Here is a 27,315-nt window from a genome sequence, read left to right on the forward strand (position 1 = left end):
AGTTTACCAATTTGCACATTGTCAGTCTCTGCCCCCAATGTAATCTTGCTGCCGCAATCTCCGATCTCCACCTCTCCAATCAACCAAACTCGTTCAGCAAGCCTCTTCCCTTCGAACATAATCCAACATAGTTGCCGTCATCGCCGCACCGTCTCCGTACGCCACATTTCCACCATCGATCCAAAAACAAGGGGGAGCATAATTTACCCTAACCCACATCAACAACAGTCGACGCTGCTGTTCGTGCAGCATCATCAGTTCCAGCTGATCTCGTGTCGGAGTCACGCCAGCTTGTCTCTTTTCCATGAACAGCTGGGCAAAGTGAGTGTACCCCAATACAGGTTCAGTTATCGCGCACTGATAACGACTACCGAGATTTCTCTCAGTGACGTTATCACGCTGAGAGTACTCTGCGCGAGGGAGAGAGAGAGTGTGAAGATTCTCGCGTGATAACCTCCTGTTGCGACAACCCACGCTCCGCGGTTACAGGTGTTGTGGTTCCCATCAACCGTAACGATTTCTTGACCGTGAGAGCGAGCAATGTTCTCCCATATTGCGGTATTTCTGAAGATTTTCCGCTCTCGACGTGCTTTGTTTTGGTTTGGATGCTGCGAGAGCGTTGAATCCGTGCTTCCGCAAGGATTCCGAGAGCTTCCTAAACAAAGCACGGTTACATATGTACTGTGTGACGCACTCGTAAGATTTACGACGAGTCGTCCTTCCAATCGATATAGGCTGGCAGCACTGCCAGCGAGAGTTTCTAACCTCGGCCGACTTCAACCAGCATCAGTTCTAGCAGTGCAAGCACAGCAAAGTTCGTTCAGTGAAGCAAAGTTTTCGCACGAAATCTCTGATTTTGCTCCGTTGATTCCGGATTGCGGCACCCAGAGTGGCCGTCTAACGCGTTCGACGTCATCCCATTCCAGATCAACGTTCTTCCCCGTGAGAGAAAGAGAATCTTCCAGCAGAACAAAACAAAACCAGTGTGAACAGCGCAAAAAAATCGATACCAGCCAAGTTTAGCGCGTTTGAAGAGCGTTGTTGTAAAGTGTGACACACAGAGTCCGGTCGAATCCGCTGTTCGGCCCCCCCTCCATCGGAGCATTTTTCCTCGTGTTCCCCGTCCACAAAAAGCCGTCAAAATTGCCGGAATGGCCACATACGCCGCTTTCAAGCACGTCGAGCTGTACAATGTCGGAAACGCCAAAAAGAGGTAAGTTTGCTGCTCCGACCTTGATTGTTGATGAGAGATGGCCCACTTGGGGACACCTCTGAATCGAGGTCGTAACTCGCCGAAACTCATTCTTAAGCAGAGGGGGGGGAGAAATTATGAATTAATTATATTGATTACCTGCTCGTCGCTCTGCTCTGCAGTGCAGCAACCAGCAGCAGCCCAAGACTAGTGGTTCGATTATGGAAATCCCTTGAAAAGGACGGTATACATTGGGAAAATGAATCTATTTATCGGTTTTGGCATTGAAAGCTATGTGGAGTGTGAAATGTGGAGCAGCAGTGCTGCGCCGAGCTGCTGGCAGCGGGCCCAGATCGTGCCAGCAAAAGGACGTTTTGACACATTTTGATGGAGGGGATGTCATTGGGATTTTGGCCTGATGGGTGCACTTGCTTGGGGGGGATTGCAAATTAAGCTTGTTTATCGAAACACAACGTTGTCATAATCAATTTAACAAAATGGTGCTTGAAGAAAGACATTTCAAAATCAACAAAAATTAAGCCGGACTGCTCCTAAAATTATGAAATTATGTTTATAAAAACGAGCAGACAATTTCCCAATAACTTACTTTGCACGATGGTCCAGATCGCAAAATTAAGTGGTAAAAAGCATTTTCCGCAAAATTTTGATTTTTTGGAGTAGTTGTAAATGAAAGAAGCAACTTTTGGTTTGGTTGAAAATTAGGGTGATTTTGAAAATCCAACTTTTCAGAAATATTTTTGGGATTTTTTTGTCTTCTAGAAAGTTGTTTGGCTTGCCAATCCAAGCAACTTTGTCGAAGACATCAAAATGTTATCTCGTAATCTACGCCTTCTACGACCAAATTTGTAGAAACCATCTGAGCAAACCTTAAAAAATAGTGTTATAGCAGTTCAGGGGAAAGTTAGTTTGAACGTGGCAATTTTGAGAAAAGTGATATTTTAGGCACTTTTAGAGTTCTAAAAAACAAACATTTTTAGTTTTTGAAAAGTCAATTTGGACTCAAGGGTCAAAAGATGCAAATTTTAAACTCATATATCTCGAATAGGCGCGCAAGCCAAATTTTTAAGCGCCAGGTTGCATTTGAAAGTGGAAATCCAACACTACAAATGCTGAAAACATCTCAGGGGTGTTTTTCTTTAAACTCGAGATATCTTCATTTGAAAAAGTCTAATTTTCAAGGGAAAACCATTTGGGACCACCCTAACGAAATTCGAAAATTGTCCAAATATGTTTCTCCAAGTAATTTTGCCCGGCGAATCTGAATCTGTTTTCAGAATTGAGTGTAATTGTTCCAATTTTATCTAAAAAGTCCTTATTATTATAAAGATCTAGTACTTTACAAAAACTCCAAACATGTATGGGAAAACTGAAAGTGCAAAATGCCTCTTTGACATAGGCAAAATTTCATCCAAATCAAAAAAAAAATTAAAAATTTTGTACAAATTTGCAAAATTTTAGAAGATAACAATGTGCAATTGTTAATAGAAGATAAATGTGCAATTGTTAATTAAAAATTGAATTTACCTCTTTTCTGTATAATTTTAGTTATTCATATTATAACAATCGATCACTTTGATAGTATTTTTTTTTTATTTTTGGAATATTTTGTACTAGGATAGCCCACACAAGGTACATACACCATTTTTGAAAAAAAGTTTTTTCAATAGTGTTTTAAAAAATAGTTACGTTAAAAATTATGTATGTATGTAAAATATATGTAAAAACTAGTTTTGTTTATAAAATTATCGATTAATATTTCATTATAACGGAATAAGAAGCAAAAATCAAAAGTTTTTACGTTTAATATGAAATTTGTTCGACTGAAAATGCCTAGGGATTCTTTTTATTAATGTTTCAAAAACACATAATTTTATATTATTTACAAACTAACTTTACCTTCTCCTAGTGGGAAATTGTCCAAAGAATCCGGTAATGTATTCCGTTTTCCGATTCAAAATCATATTCATTGAGAAAATCAGTGTCATGAAGATTAAAATAATGCTATTCATCAACATTTTTCTAGTTATAGTTAACTAACTTTTTAATCTTTTCAAAATTTAATGAAAAGTAATTCTTGAGGTACTTTGAACACTTCTCTACCATGGTCAGTATGATTGAATACCATCCCGTACGTAATTAATTTGTACTCATTTTGCGGAAAAATATCAAAACTATCAAAGTCACTCCGGCTATCAAAGTCACTCCGTTTTACGGTTCTACTTTTCCCTGAATAAAAAACAACATTGAATTTCTATCTAGATTATCGAAATTTCGTAACAAAAAGTAACATAAAACGCTTATACGCCAACATAGTTATGCTACAATATAAAAATAGCAAAATATCAATGAATCTTTAAATAAAATCCTGGTCCTGATCTAATTCATGACATTGTATTCTGAATTATTTACAATCGATTTTAATTTTTTTTTCAATGAAATTTTGAATTTTAGTCATGTTTTTTGACCGCTGATTTTTTGGGTAATTTTGAAAGTACTGTTCACATATTTTTTATTGAAATCCGCTTTGTTACAAAGTTTTTGATGTTTTTTTTTAAATTTCAAACAGGTTTTTGTTCAGAATACTTTTCCATGATATTATTTGTATTTAAAAATATTTTTTAATTAAATAAAATTTAGTGAAATCGATTGTTTTTAGTTATTTGACTCTATTTTTATTTTACGTACGTTAAACTGAATATTTGTATACATCCGTTGATATTTTCCAGATTTTCACATTTTTTTTACTGTACATTTTTTTGTGATAATATTTGCTTTTTGAAAAAAAAGGTTTGATATTTGACCTCTGGCAGAGCCAATTTCCACAAATTTTGAATTAAATTTGTTATAGCCAAATCATCTGAACACAAATTGTGCCTGGTTCAGCACACACTTCAACTACAATTCAAGCATAAATAACAAACAATGTTTTGCATAATGAAACAATGAAAGCACAGCAGCGACTTCTCGGTAGTCCAAAACAGACAGTTTTCCATTACCCCTATCGTGCTCATAGAGGCGCAGCAAATCGATTAAAACGGTCAAACCATGCATGCATAATCGGGCGAGCTAGCCCAAATCCACCACCACCACGTGGCAAAAGCGACCCTGAATCCGCCCGGCTCTGGCGTGTACTTTGCGATTGGAAAAATATGCGTTTTTATCGCCGTAATCACGCACCCGGCCCCCTCTTAGCACGTGCTTGCGTTGACCTATATTCGATCAAGCTCATCCTAGTTTGTGTTGAGCTTTCACTTGTTTGTTCCGCTTAACGGAGTGAGTCTGTTTAATTAATTAATTGCATGTTTAAGTAGTTTCGAGCAAGTTTCAAGTGTTTAAAACATTGTATTAAATTTCACAATCTTGGCCAAGGTTGAACCACGGTCAATACGGCCAGATATTAATCGGGTCCTGAACCATTTTCCTAAGACCTTGCCACGAAAAAAAAGAACCTAAAACAGGTCGATAGCGGTAATTAACGCCTCTCGCTTCACAAGAATGCCCTTCAACCGAAAATAATACACTCGATTCTTGGACCACCCCGTCGTCGTCATCGCCATCCAAGTCCGATGGTCAAAGATTACCGCCGCCCGGTCGGAGCGCCCATTTACATGTTTCATTAGTCGCTACGATTAATTCAGACCCTGCGACTAACGCGCGCGGTGTTTATTGGATTTGGGCAATTAAAAGCGAGCTGGGCGACCTGGACATAACCTCCCAACCTCCTCCCCTCAAATAAATAGACACAAGGTCAGATCGTCGAAGGTGCTGGAACAGTCGAAGAAAGGTGCGAGCTTTATTGAGGTGGAAATGCCACGTGCAAGCCACGACTTTTATGAGGTTAAGAGCAAATGCGGGGGGACAATCGATTGCTGGCCGCACTGTCCTTTGGAAGAGTCGTGAAGGTTTGAACTACTTTCGGTGAAGATGGCGAGCTGGTTCTAAGTAGAGCTAACATATTTACAAGCGGAACTTGTGTAGGGATACCGTGGAGATTTTCCCTTATCCTCTTAAAAAAGTTTGCTTCGCTGTTAGTGACGATGCTTAGGAATTGGTATTACAGGGCAATTGAAAGTATTTGGAAGATGGGAAGTGTTGATGCTCCTCTTTTTTAAGGAGACAAGGGAAAATCTCCTCAGTTTCCTCTAATAAGTTTAGCTTGTAGTTGGATGTTTTTGGATCTGGTAGCCGCATCCCTCGTCAGAGATCTTTCGTTTGGTTGTAACCCATGTGAGGTAGACAAAATATGATCCCCTGTGTCTTCCACGTAATCATATGGATAATAATACTCCCACAAAACATAACCTCAAACTTCGTCGCTCTGCGTGTCCAACCTTCTTCCAGGTATTCACTCCTCGAAAAACATTACAAATGTAGCGAATTGGGGACTTTTGAGTCGCTAAACAATTGAGCAATTAGAGAAAGCCGACGCAGTGTTCCTAGGAACTCGCTTATACAATCGTAAAACAATCAGCGAAATGTGTGCGCGCGCGTACGACGCGCACGCGGTTATTATTTTGATGAGAGTGTCCAACAGGTGTGGCACGTGTTACGTGGGGCGAGTTCTGGACGTACGTGCCGATGCGATGAGCCCTTTGCAAGAAACTTTGGAGTTTAGTGACACCGACATACGTCTGCACAGTGAAAAATTGTGTAAATTTGGAAGGTGTTATTTTGGATGGTTTAATATTACCCCTTTTATGATGTAATTTTACCTTAATTTAGACTGAAAAAGTAAATTTACACCAGAAAAGAGGTGAAATTACACGTTTTCAGAGGTAAAATTACATTTTTTTTTCTGACATTAATGATTTACCCCTTCGAATATGTAATATTACCATGATTTTTTTTACTGTGTGGGTAAGGTGGATCCGCGTCTTTCCGGGAATTGTAATTAGGTTTATGGCTTAGCGGAATGGCTTGTTATGATACTGTGTGATCTAATTGGTTGACCTGTTTCCTTTCGGGATGCTCTCGTAAATCAGCGCCTAGTTAAGATTCAGCCATAAATTGTCCACTAATTTTACGTTTTTCTTCTTTCTCTCCCCTTTCAGGTATGTGTAAAACATCACGCGATTCCCGGTAGACTTCATACGGCTAAGTATCAATAAAGTTTGGAAACGTACACCCATCAGAGCGCATTAAAAGCGGCCTGTCAAAACTTCCTCTTCTCTCTCTCGGGAGTTGCCCAACTTCCTCCCGAAGAGAGTGTTGCGAAAAATTAACCACAGCCGTACGGCGGTTGATGCCTAGGCTAGGGTGGCCAAGATATGGTCGGGCTCATGTGAAGACTTGTCTTGGTTTCGTTAAAGTTGGTCTTCTAAACCTTTAACATCAGTAGACTTATCACTTACTTAGAGCGCATTCTAGATTCTTACTAAATCTTAAGAGTTCGCTTCGCTTGGAGACAGTGACTTTAGCGGATTGCAGACTGGACTTCACCATGAACGTTGAATAGAAATTGATAATTTGAAGAAAAAAAACAGCTCCACCTTCCCAACTTTTTTAAGGAGATAGAGCAATTCCAGTTCAAATCAGGAATTTTTCTGGTACTTTTGTACCCGATCCTCTCCGATTTCAATGAAACTTTTGAGACATGTTATCCTAAGCCTATATAAGCCATTTTTGTGTATATGGAGCCAATAGTACTCGAAAATAACATTTGAGAAGGGCGTAAGGTATTTAAATATTTTTGTATTTTGCAATTTAAAAATTACTGTATCTCGAAGCAAATAAGTCGTATCAAAAAGTGGTCAAAGACAAACTTGTAGGAAATTGGACGGGCTTTCTGAAAAAAATACACTGAAACAAAAATACACGCCACTTCTATGAGATTTTTAGATTTTTAAGTCCAAAACTTAAATTTAAAGGTGTTGTCACGATTTTTTTTCGTTCAAAGTTTTTGAGGAAATAGCCTTAGATGTTACCAAAAGACTGACGAAAAATGCAGGATGGTATGTCTCTCCTAAAAAAATACAAAAATCATTTACTAAAACTGTTTTTTTGAAAAGGGGTCTAAACGTCAAAATTTAAAAAAAAAAACCCATAGTGGGAATCGATTCCCCAGACAATTTTACATAAAAGTCTCCATATTGACCATTGTCCTATGTCTAATCCTTGGGAAGATACAGCGGTTTTAAAAATAAAAATGATGAAAAAATGGGTTTTTTTTGTGGTTTTTGGCAATTTCTATATGACAGACTTGGTTTTTCAGTCTCGTTAATATTTTTACCGGAAAACTCGTCCAATTTCCCATAAGTTTGCCGTTGACAGCATTTTAATTGGATGTAAGGACTTACAGTTATAAGCTTAATTACATTGTTGAAAAGAGAATATTTTTTTCAGTGTGGTAGAAACCTGGATAGTAAATTAGCTTACGTAAATATCAAAACGAGTCAAATCAAAAAGCTGTCAAAGGCAAACTTATGGGAAATTGGACGAGCTTTCCGGTAAAAATATTTACGAGACTGAAAAACCAAGTCTGTCATATAGAAATTGCCAAAAACCACAAAAAAACCCATTTTTTCATCATTTTTATTTTTAACCGCTGTATCTTCCCAAGGATTGGACATAGGACAATGGTCAATATAGAGACTTTAATGTAAAATTGTCTTTGGAATCGATTCCCACTATGGGGTTTTTAAAATTTTGACGTTTAGACCCCTTTTCAAAAAAACAGTTTTAGTAAATGATTTTTGTATTTTTTTAGGAGAGACATACCATCCTGCATTTTTCGTCAGTCTTTTGGTAACATCTTAGGCTATTTCCTCAAAAATTTTGAACGAAAAAAATCGTGGCAACACGTTTAAATTTAAGTTTTATACCTAAAAATAAAAAAAAATAATAGAAGTGGCATGTATTTTTGTTTCAGTGTATTTTTTCCAGAAAGCCCGTCCAATTTCCTACAAGTTTGTCTCTGACCACTTTTGGGTACAACGCAATGGCTTCGAGATACAGTAATTTTTAAATTTCAAAATACAAAAATATTTAAATACCTTACGCCCTTCTCAAATGTTATTTTCGAGTACTATTGGCTCCATATACACAAAAATGGCTTATATAGGCCTGGGATAACATGTCTAAAAAGTTTCATTGAAATCGGAGAGGGTCGGGTACAAAAGTATCAGAAAAATTCCTGATTTGAGCTGGAATTGCTCGATAAGAGAAACATCCACGGTATCAAAAAAAAAATATTTGGAAGAAGGGTAAATCTCCACGGTATTCCCAAAAGGGATTTGGATGAATGGAAGATTTGATGATCCTCTTTTTTAAGGAGATAAGTGAAAATCTTCACGAATACCCAAAAGGGATTTAGAAGGCGGGAAATTTTGATGCTCTACTTTTTTAAGGAGTTAAGAGAAAATCTCCACGGTAACCATAAAGGTATTTGGCAGAAGGGAAGTTTTGATGCTCCATTTTTTAAGGAGATAAGGGAAAATCTCCACGTTATCGTTAAATAAGTTTCGCGGAGTTGGACGGTTTTGGGAAGGTCTAGGAAGAAATCGTTGCAATCAATTGCGTAATCTGTTCAAGGATTATAGTTTGATTCTGAAGGCTAGCAATTGACTGTTGCTGTTGAGACATTTCGCGTTTGATTATTCATTTGACTCCATGGGTTGAGCCTTCTTAAGGAAAGCTCCCTGCACTTTCTGGGCCACCCTACCAAAACCAAACGCCAATCATAAACCCACAGCCCTCGTTAAATGAGGTGTGAGAAAAAGTCGTGTGCCCAGCTGTGTGGAGTAGATCGGATCTAATTTCCGAAGACAGACACACGCTGTCATGCAAATTATGTTCCGGGATGCGACGTCAACGACGTCGTGACGGGCGTTAACCACCGGAATGCGAACCATATGACAACTCGTCGACGCGCTCTCACGATCTTAGGATGAAGCCCGTTGCGTGCCGGCACAAATCAATTAAAAAACGCGTAGAACACAGGCCATATTTCCCAGAACCTAACCTCACTTTTACGCTCGCCGGCCGTGTATGAGTGATTATTACCGTTACGGATGGACCGGTCCAAAAACATCCAGACCGTGTGTGTGTGTGTTGTTACAGCGGCCGAGTTTGTAAACTTTCTCCGACACGGAGCGGTGGGCAACCCCTGGCATGGTCACGTGATTCCACCGGCCGCGGCGAAGGGGTCACGGAAGCAGAAAATTAAAATTTTGACATTCCTCAAAAGCCGCCGGTGATGCACGTGGCCATAAATCTCTAGGAGAAAGATGCCTGCTGCAGGGGGTCGCGCGAGAGGTGTTACGGCACGGCGGTGTATACAATTTATAAATTTGTTTATGCGATCGTGAAGTTGAGCCGGGGGATCAGCTATGATGCTTGGGATAGAATTTGGAAGGGAACGCTATGGTTTATGACTTTAGGCTACTGATGAATAAAGTTTCTTGGGAATTCCAGAGGGATTCGACGGAATTGGAGCTTGAAACCTCAAGACGCATGATCCGAATTGAATATCTACGTAAAGCCATTTTTCTGAAGTTGAGATTGACCTCGCCCCATTAAAACCAACTTCCTCGACATCATTAATCTTTTACGTCGCTTAAAACTCCTCATTATCCCACAATTACCATCCCATATAATACACATCTCAGTACTACGATTCAATCGCGCCCCTCCAGCTGTAATTGTCCGCTAAAAGCCTCCTCCTGGGGGCTAGTCGCAATGAAAGCAGCCAGCTACCCGCAAGGTACGCCCGGCGAAAGTCATGTTACCATCGTGTCATGATCGTTATCCGCGCCTAGACGACTTCAAGCTGACGACGACGTCCAGGCCCAGAGGGGGGAACCGACAACCTGGGAGGTCATGATCGCGAAACCTACGATCTTCAGGGGCGATGCTATCACTCGTGTTGTTATTCGCGATGCGATGACGGGGTGGGTTTTGTCCAGCTCTGACAAGCGAATTGAGTCGTTGTTGGCGCGGGCTCATTTGAAGACATTCGAGCCCCGAGGGCTAATAAGCCGCCCCTTGATGAAATGAAGATATCGGATTAGCCGCGTCCACCCTTCTTCGAAAAAGAGGGGGGCACGTGACTCTTGCTAAGAAATGCTTCCTGGGACAATCCATAAGCCACTCATTAATCCGGGTTCAATCCTGTTACGATGGCGGGTAGAACTTCCTTCCGAGCAAAAGGAGAAATGTGACACCAAATGAAAGGGGGTCGGTTTCGGAACGTGAAACGTTGAAAATTGAAAGTTGCAGGAAGTCCGCGTCCTCCAACTGAGAAGTGCAGCCAAGTGCAGCAAAGAGGGGCATGGAAGCCCCACCGAAGTCGGTTCTTGGGCTTCGGATTTACCCTAATATGAGCAACCGTGCTAGTTGCAGTATCCAAAATAATTTAAATTTCTTAAAGGGATTACTTTCCCAACTAGACCTCCGAACTCTACTCGAAGTCTCAAGACTTCGATGAATTCAAAGTTATACCGCAGTAACCAGCTACTGCCGTACAATTCTTCCGGAAACTTTGCAAAAAAAAAATGTTGCCTCGCAAAACATTCCCGCGCCCAAGAACCGTTCCGCCCGTCCCCGTTGGGCAAAAGTTCATTGCCACCGCGGGACTCTCTGGCAAGAAATAGTGGCACAAAACCGCCAGCCGGTCGCCGGCACGGCACATAATGGTATGCATCATGCAATGGATGCGCTCTCCCACCACATAGTAGCACGCGGTAGCAGTACTAAAGTCTGGTGCGGATTCCGGAGTAGACTTTTTGCCGGCCGGCCGGTAACTATTACCCTAATGGACAGTTAGTGCTCGCTGGTTGGACGGTGGTTGTACTAACGCGATTGTTTGTAAAAAAATGATGTAGTTAAGAAATATCCGGAGCAACATTTGAAAGGGGCGGTACGACATTGTCTTACGGCCTTTCGTTCCATTTAATTGCGTGTAACGAAAGGCCGCAAGAACAATGTCGTACCGCCCCTTTCAAATGTTGCTCCAGATATGACAGTTAGTTTAGGAATTTCACGAGGATTGTCCATTCCTTCATTGATTTGTAGTCTTCGGCAATGTTGGTTATGATCAGGATTGCTTAAAAAATTGCTTCAGAACAGCAAAAATATATTAACCCCTTTCTGTACACTTTTTTTTTTATTAGAAAGGATTTGGACGAGGTTTGCCATCTTCAATTTCTCTCTTTTTCAAATTTGTTTAAATGGACAGAAAAGGCCAATTTTCACAATAAAAACTGTGCAAATCTGGAAGATGTAAAATTTGATAAAATCTGAGTTTTACTTAAAAAGTAGAATTACTCTGAAAAAGGTGTAAATTTACACATTTTGAGATGTAAAACTACTAACTAAACCTAACTAAGTAAAGTTTTTTTTTATAAATAGTGTTATTATTAAACGCATCAAAATTTTAGTCGATTTTTTTTCATCTTACACGCCTAACTTTTCAAAAAAGCCAAATGAGCAGTTGTCTATGAAATCGATATTTTTTTATTAATTTAAATTTTTGCATTTTTTAATCCGGCTGAAAGTTTGTTGGTGTCTTCGATATGCCCAAAGAAGCCATTTTTTGACACTAAAACTTGATTTGCAAAAAAAAACCTATTTTTAAATTTGTATGGAATATTATATGGACAAACTAATGATGCAAAATGGCTTCTTTGGGCATACCAAAGGCACCAAAAAAGTTTCAGTCGGATTAAAAAATACAAAAAAAAAATCGAATGACCGAAATCTGAGAGAATTGCTCTTGGGTGAGACTTAGAAAACATCAATTTTCCTGTTTTTAAACCTTTGCATGGCTATATCTCAGCAACTAAGGGTCTTATCAACAAAGTTCAAAAATGCAAAATATAGAGAATTGTCTCAGCTATATAAAATATTTTTTTCAAAAGTGGGCAAACATGTGCACTAATTTTAAAAAATGAAAAAACTGCGACTATTTTCAAAAAAGTCACCTAAAAATGGATTTAACTTGAAAACGGTGCACTTTATCAAAATTTCACTAAAGTACTTTTTGATTGCAAATTTGATTTTACATCGAAAAATGAAGTTGAAAATTTTTGCGACCAATATTTCGATTTTTTGAAAAAATCAGTATTGATTCAAAAATTCATAACTCGCTCAAAGATTTTTTGCACAACCTGGAAATTTCTGAAAAGTTGGCATTTGATGTCCTCTAAAACATATCAAAAAATTAAAAAAAAAATAAAAATAGTGTTTTTTGCAAATCAAGTTTTAGTGACAAAAATTTATATAAAAAATCACCATTTTTTCCATGTAGTCCATATCCATACCTACAACTTTGCCGAAGACACCAAATCGATCAAAAAATTCCTTCAAAAGATACAGATTTTTGAATTTTCATACATCATTTTTGTATGGCCAGCTGCCAAATTTGTATGGAAAATTATATGGACAAACTTATGATCGAAAATGGCTTCTTTGGGCATACCGAAGGCACCAAAAAAGTTTCAGTCGGATTAAAAATACAAAAATTAAAATTTGAGAAAAAAAGACCGATTTAAAGACTAACATTTCAAAAGGGCGTTATATTGAATGTTTGGCCTTTTTGAAATGTTAGTCTTGATTTAAAAAAATCGGAAATATTGTTATCGAAAAGATCGGAAAATTTCACGAATGTTTCATATGTAAGAAATTTCAATCTTGTGTTGCTATTTTGACACAGCCTAAACATTGAACTAAGTGCAACAACTGGGCAAAGGGAATTTAGGTCAGAACGCGTTTGACACACGTACAAGCCTGACTACCGTAAACATTTTTAATCATACCTCGGGACTCCGGCAACCAAATTCAACCATACTTCGGGACAATGCACATAACGGTCGTGGGTTTGTTATTGTTTACATTGCGTGCTCTAGTTTTTGTTTGTTCAAAGTCAAACATTAAAAACGTGTTTTTCTCGGAACGTAAAAAAGCTACGTGCGACAAGATAGCACGACATCATCGAATTATAATTGATTCAATAGTTTCAAAGACAATGCTGATTGAAAATTGAGGATTAAATACAAAATGCTCAGAAAAACTAATTTTCAGTTTTTTTCAGGGCCTATCCACAAATATTCTCAGAATCCAAAAAAGTGTATGAATAATGTTCAAAAAGTATAATTATAGATGAATTTCAGATGGACGAAGACAGATATTAACCAATAACTTAAACTCAAAGACCATTTTAAAATGTTATTTTCGGTGTTTTTTCTCTAAGAAAATCTATAAAATCAATACAATTTCAGCACTTTAAAGAACATGCATTTCGGGATAATGATGGATTTTGCTTCATGTGACTGCAAAGTATCTCTTTCCAAATTTTAGAGCCATTTTAAAATGTTATTTCCAATTTTTTCATAGTTTTTTCCAACATTATTTCGACACTCACAAAAAATATTTGTTCAAATAGAGTCAAACAACAGTAAAAAAATAATTATTTTTTTAGAGTTTGATATGCAGTATGTTGCCAAACTACCGACCTTTTACTGTTCAAGTACCGTGACTCAGAACTTGTCGCACGATCCGTGCCCGGTTCCTATACTCACGTGCAATGCTATTAAAAGCACCACCGACCCCCGGTGAATTAGCATATTTCGTGAAATTACACCACAACTCGCGCATACAATTGAGCAAAATTGTTAAGTCTGCCCGACTGCGCCGGCCTTGTTCAGTGTCTCGGGCAAACTAATTGAAGAAATTGAAGTTTGCACCTCCTTCAATTGGTTTGCCCGTCGCGAAAAGCCACTAATTTGAGGTTAGAACCGCTTCGCTTCGCAAAGTTGGCAACCCTGTCTGGAAAAGTTTTCCTGTTTTTATCGCATCGCTTCAATCGCATTGATTGTAACGTGTTCTGCAAGGAGTCTAAAAATACTACAGCTCACTATTTCTGAAGTCGGTCTAGCCGCAGGTCATCGACCGACCAACCTGGGGTCTGCTAGGACTGACACGTCCATGACGATAATGATGACAAGCAGTCATCGTCGAGAGATGTCGGCGGCAGTATAGTTCATAGATAGAGAGATAGAGAGTGCGCGCGAGGTTTGATGGATGCAGCTTGAAGGGTACACACGCGAGCACACTTCAATAAATCAGGAAATTTCATCGAAACGGTGTGTAAATCGGAATGTTTATCTTTATTACGGCCAATTAGCCGGTGCGCCACGTGCGAGTTCGGTTGACGGCGACGACGATGTCGAAGGGGGTAGGAAAAAGTTCACATGTAGGCGACAATGACGTTTAGTGTCAATTATGGGTAATCAGTTTTCATACGGTCGTTAATGGTATTGCAGCGCAGGTCGTAAAATATCACGACATGATGAACTTTTTGGTATGTTTGATGGCCTCTTCTATAAGCCATCAACTGGGAATTTCTACGAGGAAGTACTAAAGATAATATGATGTGTTAAAGATCAAAGAAAGCTATTTGCAAAATTACTACCTCTGTGATAGATGATTTCAAAGGGCACGTAATCTAAAATTGCTTTTGAACGATTCTGTTTGGGATGAGCAAAAAAAAAAACAGACCATCAAAGTCAAGATTCGATCCGTCACCTTCAGTTTAGGGATTGCGTCTTTTCCGACAAAGCTAACGCTTACTATGTTGAAGCCAACTCATTTTACACCGCCTCTTTTGTGTCGTTCTTCGTTCTCATTCGTCCAAAGGTGACAGAAATGCCGCAAATGGCGCATGCCATTTATTGCCACATTTGCTTCGTTCGGGTGTACCAAATCTCAACAGTTCTGCGCCAACTTCCGGGCCCATTTTTTCTTCTTCCCAATTCTACTTTCCACCGCGCGCTGATTCATGAACACTTTCCTGGCTCCCCTACACTGACAAGTGTACGTCCACATAAATCCACATCTCGAACAATGAAAGCCCATTATCGGCAATCATTTCATTTCGCGTAACACTTCAGTAGTGCTCCACAATACCGGCCATCAACGGCCGCAACAATGGCGCCCGCGCTCGCGCACGCTCGTAAACAAATAAACGTCAATTTTCAAGTGCACCTCGCCGGAACTTGACTCCCGCTTTTCTTCTCGCAACTAAACATCCGATTTCACCTCTTTTGATCCGATATCCGGTGCGCACTACACTCTCGCACCGTGAATGAAGTCGAACCGGGTGAATCATTCAGCGAATGGTTTTGCGTGTGTTTTTACACGGTGGGAAATCATCTCCGGGAATTTGCATAAAATTTACATTGAATTCGGCGGAAAGTGCTACTTTTCGCCGCTGATATTCTGACAATCGAAAACTTCGATAGCGAAAATTTCTCCACGTGTTCATAACCTGCAAAAGTGGCGATTTTTATTTTTGGGGGGGCTATAAAATTCCGGGTTAGCCCGAAATGGCCCGTGAAGCTGTACTTCCCACAATCAACGATGCGTTACCGCCGATAATTGCTACCATTACCACAGTGCTACCGGAGGAGAAGAAAGGTGCGGCGGGCAGTTATCATTTTTATTGTTGCTTTTGAGTCAAGTGCAGCCGAAATAATAACCGGCCGAAATACAACAAACGAAAAACGCGCCAAATATGAGTGCCGGTTTCCCGTGCGGGGGGCCAGTACCGTGTAGTTGTTTGTACTGTGTGTCCGGTAATGACCATGGTAATGACCGCAAAGCGAGTAACATACCAGCTTTTTGGGGGCCGACCTCCTACGAATACAGCGGTTCTGTCAAAATAGTCAGTGTAGCGCGAAATGTGGGTCGTTGAACCTGGAGTTGCTAGTTCAAACGGTTTGAGACACTCAAAATTGTAATTCTTGAAATCATTTCTTGGTAACAAATGGTGATATCACATCACTTGTCAGACGTCGTCCACTTGGGTGTGCCCGTTGCGCCTCCTTCCTAATTAAGCTCAAATTTGGAATCTTCAATCACGAGCCATCCTCACTTAGCGTAACGAAGAAAGTGACATTTTGGAAGTAGGTCACGCCCCACGTAACAAGACAACTCCCGGTCCAAAAGTCGGGACCTACAGCGGCGTCACTTGTCAGAGCTGTCGTCGTCGGCAACAATCAGATCAACCTGGATCCGAGAATCTCTTCGCCAGAAATCTCGGCGATTATGCAACCATAAGACAAGAACCTGAGATGACGGTCGCGTGCAAGCCAAAGTGAAAATGACAAGGAAAACAGTCTCGCGGACGGTAATTTGAACAGCCGGCTTTTTTTCCGGGTTGTGAAAGATTTTTCGGCGAAGCCGAGGGCCCGGTTCTGGGGAAAACGGCACGCCGTGTTCGTGCTTAATTTGCTCTGGTCGCTGCAGTTTGAGGAGACTGCTCGTGACGGGTTGAACGAACATGGGAGGAAATAGGTCATTGCATTATTTTAACGTGTTACAAAAGTGGAGATGAATGCTTTCTGTTGATTGTTGGTAACTTGTAAAATTTTATTCCTGCACCCACAGGAAAGAAACGCTGCAAAAATTGTCTTGCTACAGCTAGTAATAGTGTAAAGTGTTGGCAACAATAGCCGTTTTCGGTAAACGGTTAATAATGGGTAGTTCTCTACCAACTCACACGAAATCGGGAAAAGTTGCCCCGACCCCTCTTCGATTTGCGTGAAACTTTGTCCTAAGGGGTAACTTTTGTCCCTGATCACTAATCTGAGGTCCGTTTTTTGATACCTTGTGGCGGAGGAGCGGTACGACCCCTTCAATTTTTGAACCTGGAAATTTTGTAATTTTCTACTCTACAACTTTGTAGAACATTATTACACTCTAAAAAATATCCCTGCAATGTTAGAAAAAACACGAAATTTTAAAATGAAAATTTTTGTTCTAAATGAAAAAATGACCCTTCTGGGTCAATGTAGATTCGAAAAGTACATTAAATTTCCTTTAAAATGACATGTTCCAATTTTTTTTACAGTCGAGTAACGGAAAATGGGAGAGTTTTTAAAACTTTTTTAGTGTTTTTTTCGATGAAAAACACGTTTTCTCGGAATTCTGAGTACGCCATCAAATCGGGCGTTTAATTTTACATAAAAGTCCCTTTGACACCAAATTTCTATCTCATCACCGTTTCAGGCTGCAAATTATTGAAAAACACCTCTTTTTTCGCATGTTCAAAAATGGAAGGGCTCGTATCGTCCCTTCGTCACGAGATATCAAAAAACGGACCTTCGTGATCAGGGATAAAAGTTACCTCTTAGGGCAAAATTTCACGCAAATCTAAGAGGGGTCGTGGCAACTGCTGTGTGAGTTGACGGAGAATTGGGTGCTAAAATGAAGCTTAGATTGCTGATATTATTGTTTACAGCGATAAAGCTTATTTTTCTGAGTACAATGACCCTTTGTACGACCACAAAGAGTTTAAAATGGATTTTTAAACCAATTTTGAAAAATTAACCTCGCGGTCCTTCTTGACAGAAAAGCTCCTACTTGACAGCTCGTTCCAAGGGGACCATAGTTGATGCATCGAAAAAATGTTGTCTTGTCAAAAAAAAAATGCATTAAAATGAAAAAAAAGTAATCAGAAATGGTTTTTAATCGTGTTTTTACCGTTGTACATAAAAATTTACACAGGGCTTTAGTACCCAATTACCCTAATAACTTCCTATACACGGAGATAAAAGAGTTCCCAAAATCGTTAACACCCGTTCATGAAATTGGGCACCACGAAAAAAGAGCTCAAATGCCATGGTACGATTTTCAAAAACGTACCATGGAATTTGAACACTTTGTTCGTGGTTCCCAATTTCATGAACGGGTGTTCACGATTCTGGGAACTCTTTTTTCTCCGTGTAACTTCACAAATGTTTTCGAGATTTCTAATATTGAGCAATTCTCTACGAAATCGGACGATTGTGACCATTTTGTATTTTTTGTATTTTTTTTACTTGGCTCAAACTTAATGGGGGCCTTCTTTATGAGTAAATAAGCCATTCTGTGTCATTACATTGATTCACCCATTCAAATCTCCATATAATTTGTGCAGCTGTCCATACAAAAACGGTACGTAAATATTCGAACATCTGTAACTTTGGAAGGAATTTACTGATTAATTTTCGGAAAAAAATCGAAATTTTATTCATAAATTTTTGCAGGCCTCAATTTTTATTTCAATTGGAATTTGCAATCGAAAAGCACTGTACAGATGTTTTGATAAATTGCCTCGTTTCCAAGATATAGCCACTGAAAGTTTTATTTCAGTGAAATATTTGCAGTTTTTCGATTTTTTTTTTAAAGTGACCATTTCTCATTTTTTTTGAAGGCTTCTGAAAATTTGCTAAAAATTGTCTAAGATAAATAGGAAAATCTAAGATAAATAGGAAAATTGAAGTTTACTAAGTCTCACCCAAACAACTCTCAATTTTCTAATGTCGATGTCTTAACAACTAATGGTCTGATTTTCAATGTCAAAATAATGAAACATTCGTGAAATTTTTCGATCTTTTCGAAATAGTAGTTTATGCAACAAGTTGCAAAAAGAGGATTTTTTCAGCACGAGTCGTACATTTATCCAACGAGGTTCACCGAGTTGGATAAATACGAAGAGTGCAGAAAAAATCAAGTTTTGCAATGAGTTCCATACAACATTTTTTGCAATTCCAAAAAACACACACTGAGTGAAATTTTATGTCAAATTTTCATGTATTTTGTCAATAAATCGATTAAATCAAAAAAATGTTGAAAAGTGTTACTTTTCGAAACAAGTGCTGAAAAGTAGAACTTTTCAGCATTTATTTTGAAAAGTGTTGCTATTCGATTCTGTTATTTTTGGTACAGAAAAGTAGGCTATTTCGTCGTTCAAGAATGACAGGAAAAGTAAGTAGTTTCACGACGGAATTGCAAAAACAATATTATCATTTTTTTTTATATCATAACTTGCATTTGAGGAGGGCGTTATATTGAATATTTGGCGCTTTTTAAATGTTAGTATTGGTTATTTTTTTACTTTTACCAATATATTTTTATAAATTTTTATAAGTTTAGCTTATTACGTACAGTATAAGGCCCATTAATTTTTCCGAACCCAACACAACCTCCTCCACACGCCTCGTATTTTCACTCTCAAATCATCTATCAAGTGTGCCCGCGCCGTTGCGTGGCAAGGAAAAGCTCGCCTTCAGCATCACCACTTTCTTTCGCCAGATTAACGACGATGAATTTTTCGACTTAATTGCGTAAGGTTGCACCCACCGCGTGACGACGCGTCCTATGCGCAAACAGCACACACACCCCGAAATAAAACCTGCCCAACGTAACTATAACTGCCATCAAACATCATCATCATCCGTTTCATCGCCCGTGAGACTGGGGGGAAAACTAACGTCGAAGCTAAACCAACTAAAAACACAGTCAAAATTATTAATGAGAAAATTATTGTGACATTTTGAAAACATTATCCGAAATTAGATGGTGCTATTTGCGAACAAAACAATTTTAAAACTTGAAAATCACTAAAGACATATTTTTCTTACTGTGCTACCTTTGGTGCATCTCGCTGCAGCTTTCCACCTCGCGAGAGCAACAACAGCACGAGAAAAAAAAAGTGGTGAATTATGGACCTCTAACTAAGCCTAGTCGCGACCATCGTGCGATCAGCAATTTGCTTCTCCGCTCAAGCTCACCTGCCTTTCATGTGGCGGGAAGATGGCAATTAATAATACGGTGCTTGTTTTTGTGATTTATTAAATCGTAAAATTTGCCGCATCAGCATTTTCGAAAGAAGCTGGCAGGTAAAGATTCAAGGGGGAAACCTCAACGCTCATGTAATACACTTTAATCACAGGTGGAGGGAAAAAGTGGAAAGCTAACGTAACGCGTAAAATTTTATGAAGTTAAACATCACGCGGAGAGAAGACGGTATGAGAAATTAACAATTCATTCTTCGGCAAGGAAGCGAAAATTTGCGAACTTTGCTCAAAACTTACCTACAAATGTTTATCGCTCTAAATATCTTGCCACACTCGGTGGAAAAAAGTTTCCAGAAAACAGTTAGTGAGTTGCCCGGTTCGTTGGGCCCGTCGTCGAGGGATTGGGCGAAAAAGTGGACCTGGGATTAACCATCACCGCCGCCGCCGCCATGTAAAGTGCGCAGCTGGATCTGATTTGCGCCGTTTTTAGTTTTGTGTTCCACCTGGTCCCCCAGCTGAGTGGTGGTGGTGAGTTTGTGCAGTTAGTTTAATTAACTAATCGCACCAGGTATAAATCACCTGCCCGTACCGTGACTAGTTTTGTTTCACCTGTGAAACGTGCGTTCAAATCGAGTGGATTCAAATGTGGTTAACGTAAATTGGGGAACTATCAGCAGAGATGTATGGTCAAAAAATCTGCCGCCGAGTTATGATATTTTGAAAAAATAGTGATTTTTGAAAAAAATCGAAATTACATACAAAACAAAATTGTACATAATTAGTTACTGAGATATCAACAAAACAAAATGGTGGGTTTTTTGGGCAAGACTTAAAAAAAACTTCAATTTGCCTGTTTCTTTTTGTTTAAGACGCCAGAGGTCCAATCTTCAATGTCTCTTAGACAATTTTATAGCAAATTTTCTAAACCTTTAAAAAAATATTTTCGGAAATGGTCACTCATGGTCACTATTTTTAGAAAATCGAAAAACTGCAAATATTTCGCTAAAATAAAACTTTTGGTGGCTATTTCTTGAAAACGAAGCCCTTTATCCAAAAAAAATCTGTAAAGTACGTTTCGATTGCAAATTCAATTTTGCATAAAAAATTATGTAAAATTTTGTTTTGTCTGAAATTTGGATTTTTTTTTCAAAAATCACTGTTTTTTGAAAAATTCATATCTCGGCGGCAGATTTTTTGACCATACTTCACTATGGCTCAAAAGTTGCGAATCTCGAAAATAAAAAAAATACGTATTTTGGGAAAATGAGTTTTTGTGAAAAAAAACTTGATAAAAAACGTTACTTAAGCCACCTTTAGGGGGTTGGTGCCTTCCTCACATTCATAAAGTCAATTCATTCAGTAAAAATAGCAACATTCCCCCATGTTTAACAAATCAACTTTATTACTCATTTCTTTTGATAGGGTTCGCTGACCTTCAATATTTTTGGCTCATCGGCAAGGTCTGATTAAAAACTATTCAACGATAGTTCGCATGGAAGATTCAGACAATATTTCTATCACAATATCTGAAATCCGGCCTCCATAATGTGTATGAATAACACATAAGTGCTAATAACTTTTGATAGGGTTGTCAGATCTTTGATGTTTTAAACTCATTTGAAAGATATTTCAATTATCTAACTAACAACGGGTTGCATAAGAGATCCGGACATCATTTTCATTGAAATATCTGAGATCCGGCCTCCAAAAAGTGTATAAATAACACTTAAGTGCTAATAACTTTTGATAGGGTTGTTAGATCTTCAATGTTTTGGACTCATTGGAAAGGTCTTTCGATTATCTAACTAACGATAGGTCGCATGATGGACCCGGACATCATTTTCATTGAAATATCTGAGATCCGGCCTCCAAAAAGTGTAAAAATAACACTTAAGTGCTGATAACTTTTGATAGGGTTGTCAGATCTTTGATGTTTTAAACTCATTTGAAAGATATTTCAATTATCTAACTAACAACGGGTTGCGTAAGAGATCCGGACATCATTTTCATTGAAATATCTGAGATCCGGCCTCCAAAAAGTGTAAAAATAACACTTAAGTGCTGATAACTTTTGATAGGGTTGTCAGATCCTTGATGTTCTAGGCTCATTTGAAAGGTCTTTCGATTATCTAACAAATGACAGGTCGCGTGATGGACCCGGACACCAACTTCATTGAAATATCTGAGATCCGGCCTCCAAAAAGTGTATAAATAACACTTAAGTGCTAATAACTTTTGATAGGGTTGTCAGATCCACGATGTTTTGGGCTCATTGGAAAGGTCTTTTTAATACCTTTCTGAAAATGATATGTTTTCTTGCAAAAACCACCCTTTTTACAATCTTCCGGACATACGTCAAAATCGTTTTTAGCATAACTTTTGAAGTGCTTAACTAAACTTGCTGATTTTAAATAGAGACCTATGGGACCCCAAGACAGATCGAATGAGACTAATACGGTCAAAATCCGTCAATCCAGTCCGGAGATAATCGAGTGACAATTTTTTTGTCCACCCACCTACACAAATCCACACAGACATTTGCTCAGGACATGATTCTGAGTCGATATGTATACGTGAAGGTGGATCTACGAGGTCAAATTAAAAATTTCATTTTTTGAGTGATTTTGAGCCTTTCCTCAGTAAAGAGAGGAAGGCAAAAATCGGCATTTTTTTCCGTGTACCTATTTTTTCTCAATAGCCCTCAACGATACCTACAACTTTACCCAAGGCACCAAATTGATCAGAAAATTCACTCAAAAGCTACAGCTGTTTGAATATTTACATACCATTTTTGTATGGACAGCTGCCAAAATTGTATGGAGACTTGTATGGGTGTTTGAGTTTGAGCCAAATCAAAAAATACAAAAAATAAAAATAGCCGATTTCGAAGAGAATTGCTTATGTGACCAAGAACTTTTTTTTTAGTTAGGTTTTCCAAAAATCTGTTATATGGAGTCTTTCTCAATTTCTTATTGGATTTCCCCAAGTTAAGTGCCACCTTTAGTTCCGGTGGAGGCTCAAATTTAAAGTGTCCTAATGATTTACGGCTGGCGGTGTTGGCATCACACCGCCGACAGCCGGAAATAGACCATAAAAGCTAAAAGAAAAGTCTTTGCGCGTAAGCTTCTGTCACTCTTCGTTAAGTTCACCGTCGTCGTTACGAGAGCCTGGCCCCAGCTGCGTTGTAAAGTATGAAGGAAAACACAAATCAAAATCCCATCAAATCACTGCAGCTAGAGAGTCTCAATCACCTTAATCAACCGCTCCAACGCTCAGTGGCCGAAATGGGAACATACCCTCAGACTGAGACTGACTGAGGGGAAAGAACGCAGCAATAAAACTCAAATCGAAACTGTTACTCCCAGCGGGAGGGGGCTCCCCCGTTCCGATCGATCGCCGATGATCGGCCAAGACAAATTAGATTAAGGGAAATAAAGGTGGTTGTGAAGCTATACAGGGAAAATGAACCACAAATGATTCGACCCGATAAACAAACAGATGATTATGTTTGTAATCGGAGAGGAAAGCCGCCAACACACATGGTCGTCGTGCGGGAGTACCGTACTTGGATGTGAGTTTGATCTAGGTTGAGAAGATTTGGGATAATTTCACCGAAATTTGATTTCCTATTAGGATTTAGTTGTAGATGTTTAGCGACGAAGTTTGTTTCGTAAAAAGAAGATTCTACGACATTCGGAGAAATGACCCATTCCAACTTCACTCCTTGTTACGGTCTCTTCTGTTGCTGTGCCCGATTATGGTTGATTATGGGCACGTGGGCTCCCCCCTCTCTCTCTCTCCCTGTACGACCATGACACAGTAAAAAAAAAAGATTTCCATCCCACCAATCAGTACTGTTCAAACACCGCGTCAAAACCCAGTGGTGCCGCCGCCGGTCTCGCGGAACAAAGTACCGGTTATTGGTTTCACCCCTGATATTCCCGCCGCCGGACGAGCGATATTGGTGGGCGGCGATGATTGGCCCCCAGGAAACGATATAATTTTGTTCGGCGGCGGGGGTGCCCTCCTTTGGCCAGAAAGAAGATAATTTAACAAGACTGACGAGACGAGATGTTAATTTAGCTATTGTTTGCAGAGGGTATGAATCGAGTTTCGCTCGTCGATCGATCGACGAAAGGCCGTCAACGCGGTGATTCTAGGGCATGATTGTAGGGTATTCTGAGATTTTTGGGTGTGCTTTGAGGTTGTTGGAATCTATACCTGCAATCAAAGGAAGTTGGTTTTGCTACTCGAGAATCGAAAGATACCCCTTGATTTGTAGACCTTTTCCGAAATGATCTAGAATTACCGGAAATTGGAGGCTGTGCATCAGTCACAACAAACTGATGATTCTGCTGTGGTTTACTGGAAATTTTCACGGTTTCAACGTAAGCTTTAATCAAGACATAAATGTTGCTTTACAGAATTGCAATTTTAGATTGTTTTTGTTCAAGGTTCGTTGCGCATGTCGCTATTTAAATCTTTTGTTTACTATGGCTATAAAAAAGGAAACCTCGTTCAGTGAATATTATTTTATTATTAAAATGAGCCCAAACATAGAATTAATCGAATTAAAAGCAAACATTTTAAACCATTAATTTGAAAACCAGCGAAAAAAAAATACTAACTTGATAACTTAACTTCCGTTTTAAATATAACTAAAAAATACTTAACAGCAGAGGCGACGCGTGGCAAAAATGTTTACCTGTTCAAACAATCTTTTTAGTAATTTTCAAGTTTTTTAGCTCAATTATATTTAAATAATATCTTTTATACATTATAAAAAAAATGAGATGATGTAAGCAATATTGTTGTGAGAACTGCTGATCACATGATATTTATTGAAATAGTAACTCTTTCAAATTACAGCAATTATTATTCTTCAAGAAGTGTAGAATTGAATTGCTTTTTATATTGTAGTTTTCTATGATCAGCTTGTTTTGTAAATAAAAAAAAACTAAATCAAAATTTGAGGCGTAATCCAACCACAAATTTTTCCCTGGAGTTTTCTGTAGAATGACCTCTCTTATGTCCCATTGGATTAGATTAGATTAGAGCAAAAAAAATCATTATTCTCAATTCTCACTAAGCAAACATTCCGGATGTTGACCATTCTAATCCTGAAATCACGTGCTCTAGTTTCCTGACCAAAACAATTAGGCCATAAACATTGTATTTTACGTTTCTCTTCAAAATTTTCCTAAAAAACTAGAGGAAAAAAAATTAATAGGGTAGAGGACCCATAAATCGCCCACTTTATAGTAGGAATCTAAGAAATTTGACGAGAATTTAATGACAATATATGGTTTTCGGTGCTATTTGTTGTAGAACGTTGATAAACTATTTCATTTTAAGTTTCCACAAGGTTTTTCGTATTTACGGGTTCATTTTTGTTGAAATTTTGCGTTTCAATAAAGTGCTCTGAAGTGCCTATTTTCGCCTCTCTAAATCCAATTTTCGCCCACCCTTGGAACCAGTTTTCGCCCACGATAAAAATCAAGAAATCAGACGAAATTTTGGCACAAAGCTAAGCAAATATGGTCTCCTGTTGATACATAACATGTTCCAGAAGCTCAATTTGATTGATGTGCAAATATATTGTGGTAAACAAATTTAGGTTACAGTTACAATTAGCTCCATGTTGTTGTTGATTTTATTAGGGGAACTTTAACCCCATGAGTCATTCGCTCCCGAATTGACTTAATAGAAAATTTCGAGTACCTCTTAAATAAAAATATTAAAGCACATGTGCTATTTTGAAGGATATTGTTAGGCTTAGTGATTTTTCACGCTCGAAAATAGCTAATTTCACGGGGACCTCGATTTCAAAACACTAAATTTCACGCAAATTTCGCGGAACGTGAAAAATGCTAAAATAACTCTGAAAATCTTTTGTTTTAATCACAGAAATTACTATTTATACTTCATTCAATAAACTAAATAAATCTTCACTAAATTTGAACCTGACACAAAAAAAATTTAGTAATTTTCAAAAATATTTCCACCAGGTCAATAGATGAGCTTTATTTAAATTTTAAAACAAAATGTCATTTAATGAACTACTTTTTTAATATTCGACTAATAAAGCAAAAACGTTTTCGCTGATTTGCTTCTGTTTTATCAGTTTACAGTTTATTGAATTTCATATCACAGCAAGATTCAACAATCTTGTCCAGCCAAAATTAGTAAAATAGTTTGAATTTTCTGCGACATTCAGCCCATTCAAAATAATTTTTAAGGATTTCATCTCTCTCTTCAAAAACTAAATTTAACATCAATAGGTAAAAAAATATAATTTGTAAATGAGAACAGAAAACAAATAACAGGTGGCATATTGAACTTTCACGGGAATTATCCACCAAAATAATCAAATATCGTTAAAATTAAACAGGGCATTGAAAAAACATCTGAAATATTTTCAAAAATAAAAAATACTCTTCCTATAATTTTGGATAAAACAAAGCTTATTTCTTCTATTTTTTTTTATGAAATTTTACATTTTAAATAAAATTGTAGTAAAATTTTACTAAAGCGAAAAAATATTACTATATTTTGTTTGTTTCTAAAAAACTGAAAAATCTAAACAATTCTTCAAATGGTTCATATTAAGCTTTTCAATTGATTTTTTTTTTCAGAAATAGTCTTTATGGATGAAATATTGAAAATGATTTGAAATTTTTTATAAATTCATCGAAATTCACTAACCCTGTATTAGTAATTGAACAAGGGTATTCGCTCGCTCAATTCTACAGTAGTTCTTAAAATTATGTTTATTCCTATTTAAGTATAATAAAATATTTTGAGATAAATCGTTACAGTTTCACACAAACATAAAATTTCACGCGATTTCGCGGAAAAAGACTAATTTTGCGGATTTCACGCTGTCCGCGAAATCGTGAAATTTCACTAACCCTAGATATTGTGTAACTACTTTTCCATCCTCTGCTCATTTTTTTCTCCTATGTACCAGTAAACTCTTCCCATGTCCCATACCTTAGCTTAGGTTAATTTTTGAACTGATGTTTTCACCAGAACACCCTCATGAATGAAATAATATAAAATGATTAATTAACCTTTAAAAATAGCCTAGAATGTTCCAAAAATGTTTTCAAGCACATTTCGCTGCGATTATATAAGTTTTTATGGTGAACGAAAACTGGTTCTAAATAAAATCTGAAAACACAATACTAGATTTCGCCCTGGGCGAAAATTGGATCTCATGTTTTTTCATGACCCCAGAAATCGCCCACTTTATTTTATTGAAATAACCTTTGGTAAACTATTAAAACAGGTAAATCACTAGATTTTCATGAAATTCAGACATACAGTGAAGCAATGAATGATTCTATTCATTATATGCGGACAAAATAAGTTGTTTCCCTTCATTAACATTATTACCCGCTGTAGTCGAAATTGACAAAAATATGGCGGCTGCAATAAGGCTTTTTTTTAAATGCTTATAAAAACTTAATAAACAATAGAAATTCACTAGTAATGTTTCAGTTAGAGCTAGAAATGAATGAATATGTAAACCTGCATAATAAA

At 38.0% G+C, this 27,315-nt stretch overlaps 1 protein-coding gene across 8 annotated transcripts in view; it reads left to right on the forward strand.

Moving 5' to 3' along the window:
* LOC6050625 (microtubule-associated protein Jupiter) overlaps positions 1 to 27,315 on the forward strand; it is a 243,610-nt gene that overhangs the window by 162,469 nt on the left and 53,826 nt on the right. For 6 of the 8 annotated variants that reach the window (XM_038265120.1, XM_038265125.1, XM_038265126.1 and 3 more), the window contains exon 2: positions 927 to 1,213. The exons of 1 other annotated variant lie outside the window; for it this stretch is intronic. In XM_038265120.1, coding sequence (XP_038121048.1) covers positions 1,152 to 1,213 — 62 coding nt within the window. In that variant the 5' untranslated portion in view covers positions 927 to 1,151. Of the gene's footprint in view, positions 1 to 679; positions 1,214 to 27,315 lie in introns of those variants that run through there. One more of the 8 variants, XM_038265121.1, reaches the window with a different exon arrangement.

Source organism: Culex quinquefasciatus, chromosome 3 (assembly GCF_015732765.1).
Source record: "Culex quinquefasciatus strain JHB chromosome 3, VPISU_Cqui_1.0_pri_paternal, whole genome shotgun sequence".
NCBI classification, from domain to species: domain Eukaryota; kingdom Metazoa; phylum Arthropoda; class Insecta; order Diptera; family Culicidae; genus Culex; species Culex quinquefasciatus.